General features: G+C 38.5%; 1 protein-coding gene across 8 annotated transcripts in view; it reads left to right on the forward strand.

Moving 5' to 3' along the window:
• The window catches only part of LOC148847852 (2-dehydro-3-deoxyphosphooctonate aldolase), a 61,799-nt gene extending 48,126 nt beyond the window's left edge, over nt 1-13,673 (forward strand). For 4 of the 8 annotated variants that reach the window (XM_088949563.1, XM_088949569.1, XM_088949566.1 and 1 more), the window contains 3 exons: nt 11,596-11,643; nt 11,797-11,844; nt 12,425-12,702. In XM_088949563.1, the coding sequence (XP_088805689.1) occupies nt 11,596-11,643; nt 11,797-11,844; nt 12,425-12,484 (156 nt within the window). In that variant the 3' untranslated portion in view covers nt 12,485-12,702. Of the gene's footprint in view, nt 1-11,595; nt 11,644-11,796; nt 11,845-12,424; nt 12,703-12,894 lie in introns of those variants that run through there. The other 4 variants (XM_088949564.1, XM_088949570.1, XM_088949567.1 and 1 more) reach the window with 3 other exon arrangements.
• The last annotated feature ends 2,226 nt before the right edge of the window (nt 13,674-15,899 follow it).

Genomic DNA, 15,899 nt, shown 5'->3' on the forward strand with positions numbered 1-15,899 from the left:
TCTAGAACCCTAGCCAATTCCTATCCTCAACAAGATTAAAAAACTTTTTTGTTTTTCCATTTCACTACTTTCCAGCTGAGATCTAACTCCTGTGGCTGCTACATTAGGATAGCCTCTTGGAGAGGGGAGGAAAATTCTAGAGGAATTATGTCCCAGGAGGTGCGAAAAGGTTGGGTTGGAGGAGTTTTCCAATGCCCTTTCCTCATTTTTCCAAAGGAACAATAAGACACCCCTCCCCAACTTTGGGATGACTTCTATGAAACAGGTATCTGTATCTATGAATGGCAGAGGTTTCAGCAAGCTAGGCAGAGAACTCCATCAGTAACAGACATCAACATAAGATTATAAAGATGGAGAGAAGAAATGGAGGAGTCTTCATCCCAGAGTCTAGATGGAGAGAAGAGTTTGTGATAGAAATGAAGAAATTGCTGCTGAAGGAAGGGAAGAACAGGGGATAAATATAATTGAAGATAAGAGAAGGAAAAACTACCATTTATCCAGTGGGAGAAGCTACACAATGGCTGAAATGCTTCATTAATGGAGTACTGTACTCGGTAAAGGTGGAAGGATGGAAAGACTCTGGAAATCCCAAGGAGGAGGTATTTGGTGGAGCTAAAGAGGAACCAAAAAGGTTGGTTCGTGGCAGTATCTGAATTTTTTGGACATAACAGAAAACAACTAATATATTTACCTGAAGGAAAGCAAGGAAAATTGTGGAAGCTGGTTGCGGAGAAGCTACAGACTTATCTTCTGAAGGGGGAAGCCGAAATCATTAATCTGCGTAAGATTGAAGAACAACAGAGAAGATTTGGTGAGGAACCTGTGGTTTCATTTAGTAAGTCTGGAAGAAATGTGGAAGAGTGCCAAGGAGTCTGAGAGAGGATAATATGCAAGGCATTGTCGTGTTTAGCTCCAATAAAGTGCAGAAAATGGTCTTGGATTGCAGCAAGGAATTATGGGAGAAAAAAATTATCCTTAAGGCTGGGAAGAAGGTGGACCGATTGAGGTTGCATTAAGGAAGCTATCTTGGAAAAATTAGGTGTAAAACATGGTGTTAATATTTTCTCGTTCGATGAAAGAAGGGCAGTGCTAGAAACAGGGGAGACGGTAATAGACTTAAGAACAGTAGAAACCAATCTGGGGTTAGTGTTAATCGAAAATTGGTCTTTCTCCTGTAACAGTAAGGAATTGGATGATGGTGCTTCCTCCATTCCTCTCCTATAGGTCCTTCAACTTCCCATCTCCACAAGAACTGAGAGTGCCTTTATATTGAGGTCCGGTGGAAGTTTAAGAAGGGTCTCTGACCTTCCTTTAGCGGATGGAATTGGGGAGTCATCTACAACTCTGGTGGGAACATGGTCTGGTTCTACAGTGGTTCTGTTTCTGCTCAAGATACTCCTGAAGCAGAGGTTCTGGCTTTGTTGATGGGCCTCCAGTCAGATAAATCTTTGCAGGGTGATTCAAGAATCACTTTCAATTGGGTTAAAAAGAGAACAGGTCCTTGAGGCTCGCTCACTTCCTGGAAGAAATTTTTGACATTTCTAACCAGCTTCAATGCAGAGTTAGATGAATTCCCATAAATCTAAATGGTCTGGTTGATGTTATAGCAAAAAAATGGGGTGGAAAGGGATTCATTGTATAGTGCAAATTCATCTTCTCATGTACATCCGTCTTTTTTGGACTGAAAGTCACCTTTTTTAAAAAATCAGTATTTTGCAAACATTAATGAAGTTTAATTGGTTTTATAAGAGCATACATGCATTTTTATTTCTTCAACCATTTTTTAACCTTCCAAAGTGTATCCTATAGTTCACACTTCACATAAGCTATTAAATTATGTGTTTCTTATGTGTTTTTATTTAAGAATTAAATTTAGTGTTACTGATGCATTTTTGGGATTTATACTAGGTTCCCTAATATATTAGTGTGAATCCTAATTATTTCCACTGTATCTATACATATCCAAAGCATATCATGAATTCAAAATATGTATCCTAAAATTACCTTTATCGGTACACTTTGTGGTACCAATATTTTCTGTTCTGCTTGTAGACTATTCTTTATGGAGGTTGTGGATGCCATTGCTGCCCAATTTCTCCTCAAAACATAAAAAGAGTAGTTCACAAACAGATATGAAGTTTTCAGCCAGAAGATTGTCATTCTCATGATACACTCCTTTACTTCAGCAAGGCTTCTTTACTTTTCTTGAAATATTCTATTATTCTTCTCTTTCCAAATTGTTCACAAACTAGTTGCTCTAATACACTTCCACCTTAAATTCCCTCTTTTTGTCAGCTGCCCAAAGGCTGGCGGTTAAAAAGCAGCTTTACTTTGGAGGTCAAGTTCCACCTGCACCCAAATAGCATTAAAATCCAATTCCAAATATTAGCAGCAAAAGAAAAAGATATCAGCAAATGGTTATAGTCCTCACTCTTCACTTTCCACAAGATACACCAGTTTGGGAATAAAGACAAATAAGGTCTCTTCTTTTGCATGTTTTCTAAAGTATTGATCTTACCATAATAGGCTTCCCAATAGAAAACAGTTATTTTAGGATGAGTTGGCCTTGACCAGATTTCTTTAATAAGGAAAACCTGAGAGGTAGGGATGGAAACAGAGGGATTTAAAGAAAGAGACACAACCGAAGGGGCCACTCAGAGTCAGAGTCCTTTTATCAGATCTTTAGGGTGGGGGGGGGTCCAAACACAGAGTTTAGAAGAAGCAAAAGCTTAGAAACATAAGCATATTCATCATCCCTTAAACCTCTATGAAATCCAAAGTTCTAGTTTAAAGCCAATGGGAGAATCAGGGGGGAGAGGATCCTTGAAACAGGTTTCTTTTTAAGGAGGGAAATAGAATAGAGAGAAGGAAAACAGTCTTTTAGGGGTTGACTGCCCACCCAAACATCTTCCCAAAATAGGACAGAATTTCCAGAGCATACACCATACCTTACAAACCCGAGGAATTTATGGAGAGTGCCAGAAATTGCCTTCCAAGGTGTTGTGAGCAAAGCCCTTCGGGATACCCCAACATCCCGACTAGATTCAAAACCGCCATGGATACTTTTCACCACTTCATACCATAACCTCTCTTTCCAAGGGTCACTTTCAAAACCATTTGCTTAGAAGAGCTTCGTTCCTACTCACTACATTCCCTAACTCTAATCCCAATTGCTCACCACTTTCCCACCTGATCAAGAGATCTTTTTCCTCTTCCCCAGTCTCCTGTAAGAAGTCTCTCATCAATTTTTCTAACCTCTTAGCCTCCTTGTTAGGTATCCTAGGTTGGCTAGAAAGTTGCTCTAATCAAAGTACTTTAACCCCCCCGTCCAAAGAAATATAGTTTTTCTTCCATGCTGCCAATCTTTGTTCAAACTTTTCCACCATAGGGTTCCAAAACCTACTTTCCTTTGGGTTAATGCCTAGGAGACGTCCTAAATAGGATAAAGGCCACTGTCACCAAATGCAATCTAAACAGGCTGCAATAGATTCCATCTCCCCTCAATTCATGTTTATCCCCACCACACAACTCTTCTCAAAATTGATTTTTAGGTTTGAAGCCCTATCAAAGAGAATTATTAGATTTTTCAGATTTCTCACCTTCATCAAATAACAACCCTCACAAAAGATAAATAATGTCATTTGCAAACAGAAGATGAGTAACTAGAATTATATCTCTACCCATTCTTCACCATCTTGTTGACCCATTCCTGTCCACTTTTGATATGATTCTACTAAAAGCATTGACAACCAGTGTGAATAAGAAAGGTGATAGAGGATCACTTTGTCTTAGGCCCTTACATGCTTGGAAAAATTCATTAACAATCCCATTGACTAAGATAGAGTAATGACAAGAGGTAAGGCAATGGTTTATTCATTTGCACCATCTATCCCCAAACCCACACTAACAAAAAGCTCCAATCCACTAGGTCATAGGCCTTTTCAAGATCTAGTTTTTACAAACAAAACCTTGATTGCCCGATCTCTTTATCTCCTCCACACATTCATTTGCTATTAGAATCTGATCAATTATTTACTCCCCTGAACAAAGGCACCTTGAGCTTGACTGATGAGGGAGGGAAGCAACTTTTTAATCGTCAAAGATAGGACCTTAGCCAAAATCAGGTAAGGTGGTTCTTTCTTTCTTCATCAATTAGTGTGGAATGCATCAGGACAGAATGTGATGAGTCTTTGGTTATTGGTGCTTAAAAGAAGGATGGGAAAGTTTCCTTTGGTGTTGTAATAAGAGCAAGAAAAAAGAGAAGAGAAGAAGAGAGATAGAGAAGGAGCACTCGTGGGAGGAGCTTTGAAAGAAGAGAATGGTCGGAGTGCTTAAAATAGCCACGCCACTCTTTAATTTTTATACATAGTTTCCTAATTGTAAAAGAACTTTAATGGTTACATGGCAATAAAAGATAAGATTAAAATAAAACTAATCCTAGATAAGATAGAATAGAACTTATCCTACTAGGAAAGCTGATCCTAATCAATTAAATCTAAGTACATCTTAGGGTGTCACACGACTACTCTTAATGTGGGGTCCATAGTTTCCTACACTCCCCCTCAAGTTGGGTAGTAGATATTTGTCATTCCCAACTTGCATAGATCTTCTTCTAACTTCTTTCTTGAAACAGCCTTGGTGAGAAGGTCTACAAGTTGCATGTTGGAGGTGATGTAGGGAAGGCATACCTCTTGAGATATAACCCTTTCTCTGATAAAATGCTGGTCCACTTCGATATGCTTAGTTCTGTCATTTTGTACTGGATTATGGGCTATATTGATGGCAGCTTGATTATCACAGTACAACATTAGGGGTTTCTCATAAACAATACCCAATTCCTCAAGTAATGATCTCAACCATAGAATCTTAGCCACACCATTTGCCATGGACCTATATTCAACTTTAGCAATTGAACGAGAAACAACACTTTGTTTCTTACTCTTCCAGGAGACTAGATTACCTCCAACAAAGGCACAATATCTAGAGGTAGATCTTCGATCATCAACACTCCCAACCCAATCAACATCTGTGTAGACTTCTATCTTCATGTGGTCATTTTTCTTGAACAAAATGCCTCTGCCTGGGGACCTCTTTTAATATGCTAATATCCTTTCAACCGCAAGGAGGTGAGTAGTTCTAGGAGAGTGCATATACTGACTAACTACATTGACTACATAATTGATGTTAGGTCTTGTGAGGCAAAGATAGAGAAGCTTTCCAACTAACCGTTGAAACATAGCTTTATCTTCAATAGGCTCTCCACCCTCTGCACTAATTTTGTGGTTCTATTCAATAGGTGTGTCCGTAGGCTTAACTTCCAATTTTCCTATTTCTTCTAGTAGATCAAGAACATGCTTTCGTTGAGAGACAAAAATCCCATACTTGGATCTAGCTACCTCAATGCCCAAGAATTATCGTAGTTCCCCCAGATCTTTTACCTCAAACTCTTGATGAAGGAGTTGCTTAAGAGACTCAATTTCACTAGTATCACTCTCGGTTACTACAATATCATCCACATACACGGCAAGCAAGGTTACAGAGGAACCCACTCTCTTAATAAACAAGGTGTGGTCTAACTGAGCTTGCACATATCCGAACCTATCAAGGGCTCGTCTGAATTTGTCAAACCATGCTCTAGGGGACTGTTTTAGTCCATATAGAGCTTTGTTCAACTGACAAACATTTCCCGTCTCCGTACCATAAAATCCTAGAGGCAACTGCATGTAAACTTCTTCCTGCAAGTCTCCATTGAGAAAGGCGTTTTTAACATCCATCTGATACAATGGCCAAGAGTAACTAGCTGCAAGAGATAATAGTACTTTGATAGTGGTCATCTTTGCTACTGGTGCAAAAGTTTCTAAGTAGTCAATACCATATGTCTGAGTAAATCCTTTTGCAACTAATCGGGCCTTATACCTTTCAACAAACCCATCAACATTATGTTTCACAGCGAATACCCATCTACATCCAACCGATTTCTTTCCTTTAGGTTGATCAACTATCTCCCAGGTATTGTTTCTGATGAGGGCACCCATTTATACTTTTATTGCATCTTTCCATTCCGGTACTTCCAATGCTTCCTGTATTGTTTTGGGAATGGGAATATCAGCAATGGATGCGAGAAAAGACTTGTAGGAGGGAGACAAATGATCATTGGATAGGAACTGAGAAATGCAGTGAGTTGTGGTGCAATGGCGTTTGCCTTTATGGACTGCTATGGGGAGATCAAGGTCACTGAATGAAGGTGAAGGCTCCATGGTTGAATGTCTCTCATTTGTAGTATCTGTGGTACCTGGATCTGGATCTGCAGAAGGAACAGGGGCTGCTGTGGTACTTGGATTTGGATCTGCAGAAGGAACTGGGGCTACTATGGTACCTGGATTTGGATCTGTAGTGGGGATTGGGACTGCCTTGCACTACTGATGTCCAAAATTGACCTGTCTCCATCGTCTGTGATAGACTCTCACATCCTTGCACCTTTGACATCCTTCCCCATTACATCCTTCACTTAATGGGATTGGAAAAGGAACTTCCGATGAGCTACTCCTGGCTTCACTATTCTCCCCCTGAGGATAAACCCTTGGATAATAGGGTTAATCCTCAAAGAAGGTGACATCCATTGAGACAAATCTATTTCTACAAGTCGGTTCATAACAGCATTATCCCTTTTGAGTTCGGGCATAACCAAGGAAAATACATTTGGAGGCCTTGGGATTAAATTTGGAACGATGAGGGCCTTGGATTTGAACGAAACAAGTGCACCCAAAGGTTTTGAGGGGAATGGTAAACAATTCTTTATCAGGGTATAAAAGGGTAAATGGATTTTCATGTCAAGAACCCGTGAGGGAATCCTATTGATGAGATAAACAACATCCCCTTGAAACGTATAGGCACATTTGAGGTAAACATAATGTGTCTGGCTACCTCCAATATGTGTCTATTCTTTCTTTTAGCAACCCCATTCCGCTGTGGTGTATGTGGGCAGGTACTTTGATGGATAATCCCATGATCAAGCATGTAGGAGGCTAATGGGTTTGCAAAATATTCTTTTGCATTATCTGATCTAAAAATTTTAATTTTGACCCCAAATTGTGATAAAATCATTTAATGAAAGATCCGGGTTAGTGCTAGAACTTCATCTCAAAAACGCATAAGATAAACCCAAGAAAATCGAGTGTAATCATCAACAAATAATAGGAAATATCTGTACCCCCCATGGTTGTGGTATGATAGGGTCCCTAAACATCAGTATGCACAATTTTAAAAGGAATATTGCTTTTGTTATTACTTGATGAATAAGTAGTACTGCAATGTTTTGCAAGCTCACAACTTTCACATTTCAAACTAGTCATCTGGACAGATTCAAATATACTGGGAAACAAACTTTTCAAAGCCTGAAAGGATAAATGGCCCAATCTATTATGCCAAAGCATCACCTGATCAACAAACTGGGAAACAAAGGATTTCTTAGTTTCACTATCTTCTTGATGAGCACTTCCTCCAAGTAGGTAGATTCCATTTGTCTCACGACCAGTCCCAATCACCTTCCTTGTTTCCAGATCTTGAAAAACACATCGATCAGGAAAAAAGGTTACTGAACAATTCTGCCCTTTTGTAATGCTACTAACTGAGAGCAAGTTAGTATTAAGCTTAGGAACATGCAGGACAGAGGATAGGGAAATTGCATCAGACAACTTGATGTCTCCTTTGCCAGAAATAGGAACAAGGGATCCATCAGCAATGGACACTTTATCTTTACCAGAAGATAAATAATAGGTAGAGAATAGTGATGGCAAGCCAATCATATGGTCAGATGCTCTTGAATCTATTATCCAAGAATGTTTTGTATTACCTGGAGCTGAAGCATGATAAGCTGAGGCCCAATTACCTGATTGAGCAAAAGATGAGGTTGAAGGAGTCGATGATGGCTGAGGAGATGATACTGAATTACTGACTTCACTTTCTAATTGTGTCAGAGCAGCTAAGACAACAACTAGGGTATCAAGAGGGGTACCTCTTGAAGCCATTGAGGCTGCACTATCAGCGTTGACAGCCATATTGGCATTACCCTTTTTGTTTCTGAGTTTTGCTAGAACTAGATGTGGATGCAACTTCCAACAAGTGTATTTGGTGTGTTTAGGTTTCTTGCAATGTTCACAAACTAGGTCCTTTTTAGCCTCTTTCTTCATATCCCTTTCCTTATCTCCCCTTGGCTTGGGTTTAACTGCTGCTAGGGCAGATTCGAAAGGCTATTGCTGTAACATAACCTTTCTCCTAGTCTCTTCACTGTGCACTAGGGAATAGACTTGAGATAGAGTCACACTTTCTCGTCAGTAGTTGCTGTCTTACAATATCATATTTAGAATTTAGACCAGCCAAGAACTCAAATACTCTGTTAGTTTCAATCTGCTTTCTGTAAGTCTATGCATTTTTCTGACTCTCCCATTCAATTGTCTCAAGGTGGTCAATCTCATGCCACAGGGATTTTAGGGTTGAGAAATAAGCAGAGACCTGTTTCTCCCCTTGTCTGAGATTTTTGACCTCACATTTCAGCTCATAAGCCCTAGCAATATTAAGGGGCTGAGAGTAGGTTTCTTTCACAACATCCCAAATTTCTTTAGCTGTTTTTGCCCATAAGTAATTTCGGCTGATGTGTGGCTGCATAGAGTTGCATAGCCATGTCATCACCAAATAATTTTCCTGGATCCACTTAGCATAAGTGGGATCCTCCTTGGTTGGTTCCTTCACATCTCCCAACAAATAGTTCAGCTTTCCTCTTCCCCCAATGGCCATCATGGCTGATTGGGCCCACTCTAAGTAGTTTGAACCATCAAACTTTACAGTTGTGATTTGGAAGGTGTTTTCAACCATGCTGCCTGAACCAGCCCCAAAAACTCCCTTCCCTTGGCTTTTTTTAAACTCCATTAGAATGCTTCCTAATTACTGTACCAATTGGCCTATTGGGTCTGTAGCAGATAACAGTAGGGTTCTGATTCAGAAACCCTAATTTTGTGACAGTCATCCTATTGAGACTGAACTGTATCAGTCCTGTTAAAAAAGAACTATTGGATCTTCCAAAGAGCACAGGAAAAATCAAGGGAGACAAATCTGATTACCTCCCTGAAGCAATAACAGCCCTGAAACTTGAGGGAAAAATGCACAAAGGGTTTTTTGCTTAACCGTACCTCTTATATCAAGAGATCCTTGCTGCTGATTTTTGGTAAGGCTTGAAAACTTACCAGAAAATTCTGAGAAACTCTGATCTTGATAATCAGTTTCAGTCATGAATAGAAGAAACCGATCCTGAACCAGAATTCTTCTGAAACTTTGATCACCACCTTTAGTCTTGATCAAGACTTGACTTGATCCTCTTCTCTTCCTCTGATTCTTCCTGGTTGTCAAAGATCTGATCCAATCTTTGGACTGCTGCTGTAGATAACCTCCAAGAATCAGCCAAAGGGAGCTTTCTCTTTTCTTCCAGCTCTAGGTAGTTCTCATGTGGTCGGCTGGATCAAACTCACATGAGAAGCCCTAAATTTGGCTTTGATAACAAGTAGTCGTACAAGATTACAGAGACTCTTTAGGTTTTGAACAGAAAATAAAAGAGAAGAAGAGAGATAGAGAAGGAGCACTCGTGGGGGGAGCTTTGAAAGAAGAACTTTAATGCTTAAAACAGCCGCCCCACTCCTTAATTTATATACATAGTTTCCTAATTGTAAAAGAACTTTAATGCTTACATGGCAATAAAAGATAAGATTAAAATAAAACTAATCCTAGATAAGATAGAATAAAACTTATCCTACTAGGAAAGCTGATCCTAATCAATTAAATCTAAGTACATCTCAGGATGTCACACAACTACTCTTAATGTGGGGTCCACAGTTTCCTACAGAGCATCAGATGGTTTTTTCTTGGCAGCAAATGTAGGTCTTATTACACAATCTTGCCTGCCATTGTCGAGGTAATTGCCATTGAAGGAATGCAGTTGGTTATTGAATTGAAGACTTGGCAATTTATAAAGTGAGGAATGCCATTTTGGCTTTGTCAAGGTTTGGATGGCCCGCAAGAGATTGCTTTTTCAAGATATTCTGCAGCTTGCCAGTGAGGTAGCAATGAAATTCATTTTTGTATATAAAAAGGACCTAGCAGAAATGCATGATACTGCAGTAAAAGGCCTCGTGGTGGTTGTTTTTTTGCACTGATGTTCCTGCGCCTCAGATTTCTGTTCAATCCTCTGTTGAGGATGGGGAGTGATTTAGTTGCTATTTTTATTAGTAGTAGTTAGCTTATGATTTATAGGTTTCTTTTCTGATGAGTCTTCAGTCTTGTGTTCTGTTGTTGGATGTTAGAGTCCGTTGGTTTGTTGCTGGTGTCTATTGTGTTCATCAGCCTCCTTATGTGGTTAATGAATTTCAATTACCCTAATAGTGCAGTAAAAGGTCTCGTGGTTTATGTTTTGTGGACTGATCTCCCTCCACCTTGAATTTCTGTTCAACCCTAGTGATTAAGTAGCTGTTGTGAGTTGTAGTTAGTTTATGGTTTATGGATTTCTTTTCTGATGAGTCCTGTGTTTGTTCTGTTGTTGTATGTTAGAGCTGGTTTGTTGTTGCTGATGTCTATTGTGTTGACCAGCCTCTTTCTGTGGTTAGTGAATTTTGATTACCCAAATAGTGAGGCATGAATTAAAACATGATAAAAGAAAATGGGTCAAAGTGGTGTCGCAGTGGAAGTTTCTGGCCTAACTCAAAATTCTGCTAAATTCAATTTAGTTTGGCTTCTGCCATGTAGTCTTTTATCAATGTCATAATACTACCTCTTTTCCCCTCTCTCACAACAGAAGGCTTCCTCTTAAGTGGTTAATCAAGTAGCAAAATTCATGCGACTCATACTGTCATGCTACCCAACTAAAATCATGATCCTGAGGACTTGAGACCTTTTTATTTTTTTATTTTTTGAGAAAGGATAACTATTAAATTCAAAAAGGGGGGATGTACATGAGAAGATGTACAAAACCATCAAGATCTCACAACTATAAAATCACCCCACTTAAGGGGGCAAACTATTAGCACTATACAAAAAAATTCTATCCACCCCAGATTTAGCCAAAAGATCCGCAATTGAGTTCAGCTCCCTTGGAATCCATCTAAAGCCGCAGTGCAGAGAAGAGGTTATTTCGGAGATCTCATTGAGGAAACGACCCAACCTCCAAGGGCCCTATTCTGGTTGGGAAGCCCATTTAATAACATTTCTGGAATCCCCCTCAATGAGAACAGAGTTCAGCTGCAGAGATCTAACCATTCTCAGACCCATCACCAAAGCTCTGATTTCAGCTTCAGAAGCATCTACAGAACCAACTGGCCACTGAAAGCACAAATAACAGAACCTTCTCTGTGTAAGATAACTCCCCCGATGCCAGCCACTAGCAGTTGGTTGGATCTGCTGCTGCCAATCAAACTCCAGTAAGAAATCTAGATCTGGTCTTGGAGTTCTGGATTGTCCGACTTGAGACCTTTTTATTAGAATGACATTTTTGTCTTTTTTAACTCTTTATGTTCAGTTTTGCTGAAACTTCTAAAATCTTCTTTGGTGCAATAGGTGCATGATGATCCTTCAAATGCGCCTGTTGATGGTCCAACCCAGTGGGTGAGTTTGTTTGTTTCCATGCCAACATCCTAATTTATTTGTTATTTTCTTCATTTTTTTCATTTATTCAGCTTTAGATATTCTAGAGTCTTTAATTCATGACAAAGCTATCAAGAGCATTTATTGACACTTGATGTTTATTTGTTCCAATAGCCCCTGCGCCATTTGGAAGAGCTACTAGAGGAGCTCATTGAGATTGCTGTGAGCTCTTTAACTCAATCTTAAATTGCTTTTTTATGATGAATACTTGCATTGGGACTTTGGGTTACAAGGGTCAGAAACTGGCTTGGTTCTATTTTTAGTATGAAACATAAACCATAGCTCAGTCTCTTCTGGCACCTCTCATTTCTATATCCATGCTGTTTTTGGTGAAAACAGTGCCCTCAAGAGGATGGAAAGATTCAGTTACCACCTCATGCAGAAAGCACTATCAGATTGGATGATTGCAACCATCTGATCCATTACTGTCTTTATTCTAGACTATTCTTTTTTTTTTCTTGCTAACCAGCCATTTTTTTATTGAAATTGAAATTGATTTATTCAGCCTCTAGCGGAAGGAGTTGAACATTTAACACTGGTTATCAACTTCTGCAATAGATTAGATGGTCAGCAAGATCCAATTGAGCTGACATTTTGGCCTAGTTTTAGGTGGTGGAAACTATCAACTAGGGTCTAGACACCTTTATCATGCCACACATAGTGTATGCCAGACTATATTGCAAGTATTTCCTCAACATATTTTAATACTTAAATTTTCTTTGTTTTTCACTTGACATCTCAGAGAGTCAGCAGGGGGAAACGTCCATTCAAAATCGATCTAACACCATTTTGTGAGCCGTAGTAACTCGCAAAGGTAAGCAAGCTATGACTGCAAGACAGTGAGAGGATTTTCTTACCTAGGTGATGAAACCGACACTAGTTATGTTATTACTACTATTTGATAATGCACTGACATTGGCTTTAAGACGTGATCTTTTTATTTGGGTTTTAAGACGTTTTATGATCACTATATGATAAAGTACATACTTTATCAAATTAATCTATTTAGAATGCAGGCAATCAGACATGTTATTTTCATATATATATATATATATATATATAATCTATTGTCGTGCTTGCATCATACTCTTCATTCATAATTTTGAAGTACAAAAAAGCTTTTGGAAGACTAAAATTTGAATGCATATGCCAAGTGCCAACCATTTGGGAAAAATATTGATGGGGCGTAAATCTTTCTGTGTTGTCTTTCAGAAGACCAAAATTTGGTCTTTCTTGGCAATGAAAATGAGGAAGCCAGAAAGATCCGTACAACAAAAAGCTTTTGGGAGCAGGAAGTCCAAAATGGCCGAAAATCAGTTCCTATCTAACAGCCCGATAGACCATGGTAGGCTAAGATAGTGCTCGTTTGGCGAGTATTTTTTTGAGATCTTCTCGTAGCTCTGACAGTTAATAGACACATTGAGCTTTTGATATAAGATCTGGGCAGCCCGAAGACCGTTTGGTAGACGTGTCTTTCCGTGCGTCATTTAGGGTCTTTTCTCACTAGATTAAAACGTGAAAGGCGCAAGAAGCTTCATTTGGATTTTCCCGAAATCAGCCCATTGATCATCTGAGTTGTCAAAAGATTTTATTAAAAAGACTTGCCAAACAGCAATCCAATGGGTAGAATCTTGAACTAAATCGTGTTCTTTTTCAACAGTCAGTTTGGAACACCTGAACAGTAGATTCATGAATTAAGAGATCAATTTTATTACTACTGATTCAATTCAATCCAAATTTTACAGATGGCATGTTTAGAAGACAAGCTTCAATGAATGGTCTCTGGTTCAATCTAATAATAATAAATCTCGATTAAGGCGGGGTGGCTATTGAATGGGTTGGGTGGGATTTGGATGCCCGTTGAAGACCAATCTGCATCCATTGATGACTTTGTATTTTCACATAGGTTGCAAGTTGCAATCCAACATAATCTGCCCATTTTTTAACCATGTAAATGTTTAAATTATGTAAATGGAGAAAAAAAAATTTAGGTATTTTCTATTTTATGTTGCCACGTCAACACAAACACATGCAACTTCTTCGTGTATTGGTGAGCAAGGTTCAAAGTATTGGTATGTATTGGCCGATGAGGTTTAAAGTATTGACACATATCAACCCGTATCGGTTAATATGTATAATTTTGGGACCTCCCTGATACGTCCTTATGGTAGGTGTATTAGGGGTTTGACCGGTTTAGGGGGTGGAAGAGTCTTAAATTGGCCCCTCTGAACCGGATTTGAAAAAAATAGAAAAAGTAAAAGAATGTATCAAACGCCTGATATGCTCTTACCGATGTATTGGGAGTATCGATATTTTGAACCTTTGTAAGCTGATACGTATCATATCGGAGCCTTCCCGATATGCCCCTACAGGGGTTGTTTTGGGTCGACAACTAGTTCAGGGGTTAGATCGGCCTTAAACTGTCCCTCTGAACCAGAGTCAAAATAAAATAAAACCAAAAAAATACCAGCTGATGTGCCCTATCGATGTATCACCCTGTATCAATACCTTGAACCTACCTGGCGAGTGGTGACACTTTGTTCCAGAAAGGAACTTTGAAGATGTATGCTTACCCATGCCTTTCAATGGATTAGGTTTTAGTCAGGCTAGGGGCTCAGGGATGGTATAGAGGCCAGATAAGGATGAGATAATTAAAGGGTTGGTTCTGGGTCAGTACAACTTTATGTTCATAACCATTGGGTAAATCCAGCCTATCGGCAGGACAAGAGAACCTTAGGTTGTGTTTGTAAACAATGCAAATAAGTGTAAATGCAAATATATAGTGTAAAATGGTTCATATAAATTGCAAAATTGGATTAGTTTTGCATTGACAAATTTACTTTATTACCAAAAAGACTTTTTAGCTGCAATGGATACAAACATGAATTCTAATAAAGCATATGCTTTTTTTTTATCAAAAGTGCATTTGAATGCAATTTTTTTTATTGATGTACTCTTACATCTTATTATCAATGTAAATATGTAATGCTCTGTCATTTGTCAATGCATATGAATGTTATATTGCCAAATACATGCAAAAGTGAACTAGAGTGCAAATTTACCTTGAACCTAGATTTATACTCCATTTGCATTGTTTCCAAATGCAGCCTTAGGAACTAAGGCCTATCAATGATACTCGAAAACCTGCAACCTAATCATTTGGATGATATGTTTATGTAATCGGATTGGATTTGGATTTTGCAATCTCCATCCGATTAAATAATCAGATCAGTTTGGATTTAACTTTATCTGATCCAATCAAGATCCAAATCCAAATATATTATAATATTTATTGATTTTAATATGTAAATTTTATATAATTATATTAAAAATTATAAAAATATATTATATACAATAAATTTAGTATATAATATTAATTTATTTATATAAGTTGAAAATAAATGTGGAGACGGATTAAACCTGAAACCGATTCGGGTCTGTAAAGTTGTGAATTCGAATTTGAGGTTTTAATTAAACAGGGTTTGGATGCAAGTTTTAAATAAATCGGATCGGATACGGATTTTAAAGAACATGATCCGATTACAGTCCTATTAGGAACCATGTAGTAGTCAGCCATCAATCTCGAATCCTCTTTTTTACCTTTAAAAATGCATAACAGAATACAACTAAAAACCTCAAACCGTGGTTGCAAACTTCTAGTTTATTTAGTTTATGCCTGCCACAAAAGCCATGTAGCAAAAATATAACAATCTGTTCTGCCTATTCTCACTTTCTATGCTGCAGAGTTATCAGCCCATGCTCAATTCCCTTTTTTTGGTTGGTCCGTTGGAGTCTAGATGCATAAGTTCACTTGTTCCAAGTCTGTTTCTTTTGAAATTTAAAACTTTTTTCAAGTGGTCAGTCTCCCTTCGTTTGGTATGATACAGTGCAGAATTCCATTAAATGCTGTGCCAAATCGCTCAGACAATTTCTTCACTGGGTTGCCTTTAAAAAACATTGAAGTTGAGTAGAGAAACTGGGTTTAAGAAACATTTTTTCTACCAGAATTAGGAAAAGTTGTACAAAAAAAGAAGTGTATATAGGAAAGATTGGAAAACTAGAAACCCAAGAAGCAAGTGAAGCTTCATTGCTTCAAGACAATAAAAGTTTATGTGTGTGTTGGGAGGAGGGGCATTTACTGAGTGAATAAGCTAACCTGAAACCTACTGAATGAGCTTGCTTCTTGTGACAGCTCTATACTTCATTGTGGAACCTCT

Source organism: Nelumbo lutea, chromosome 6 (genome assembly GCF_056320005.1).
Source record: "Nelumbo lutea isolate HS-2025 chromosome 6, American lotus-T2T, whole genome shotgun sequence".
Taxonomy (NCBI): Eukaryota; Viridiplantae; Streptophyta; class Magnoliopsida; order Proteales; family Nelumbonaceae; genus Nelumbo; species Nelumbo lutea.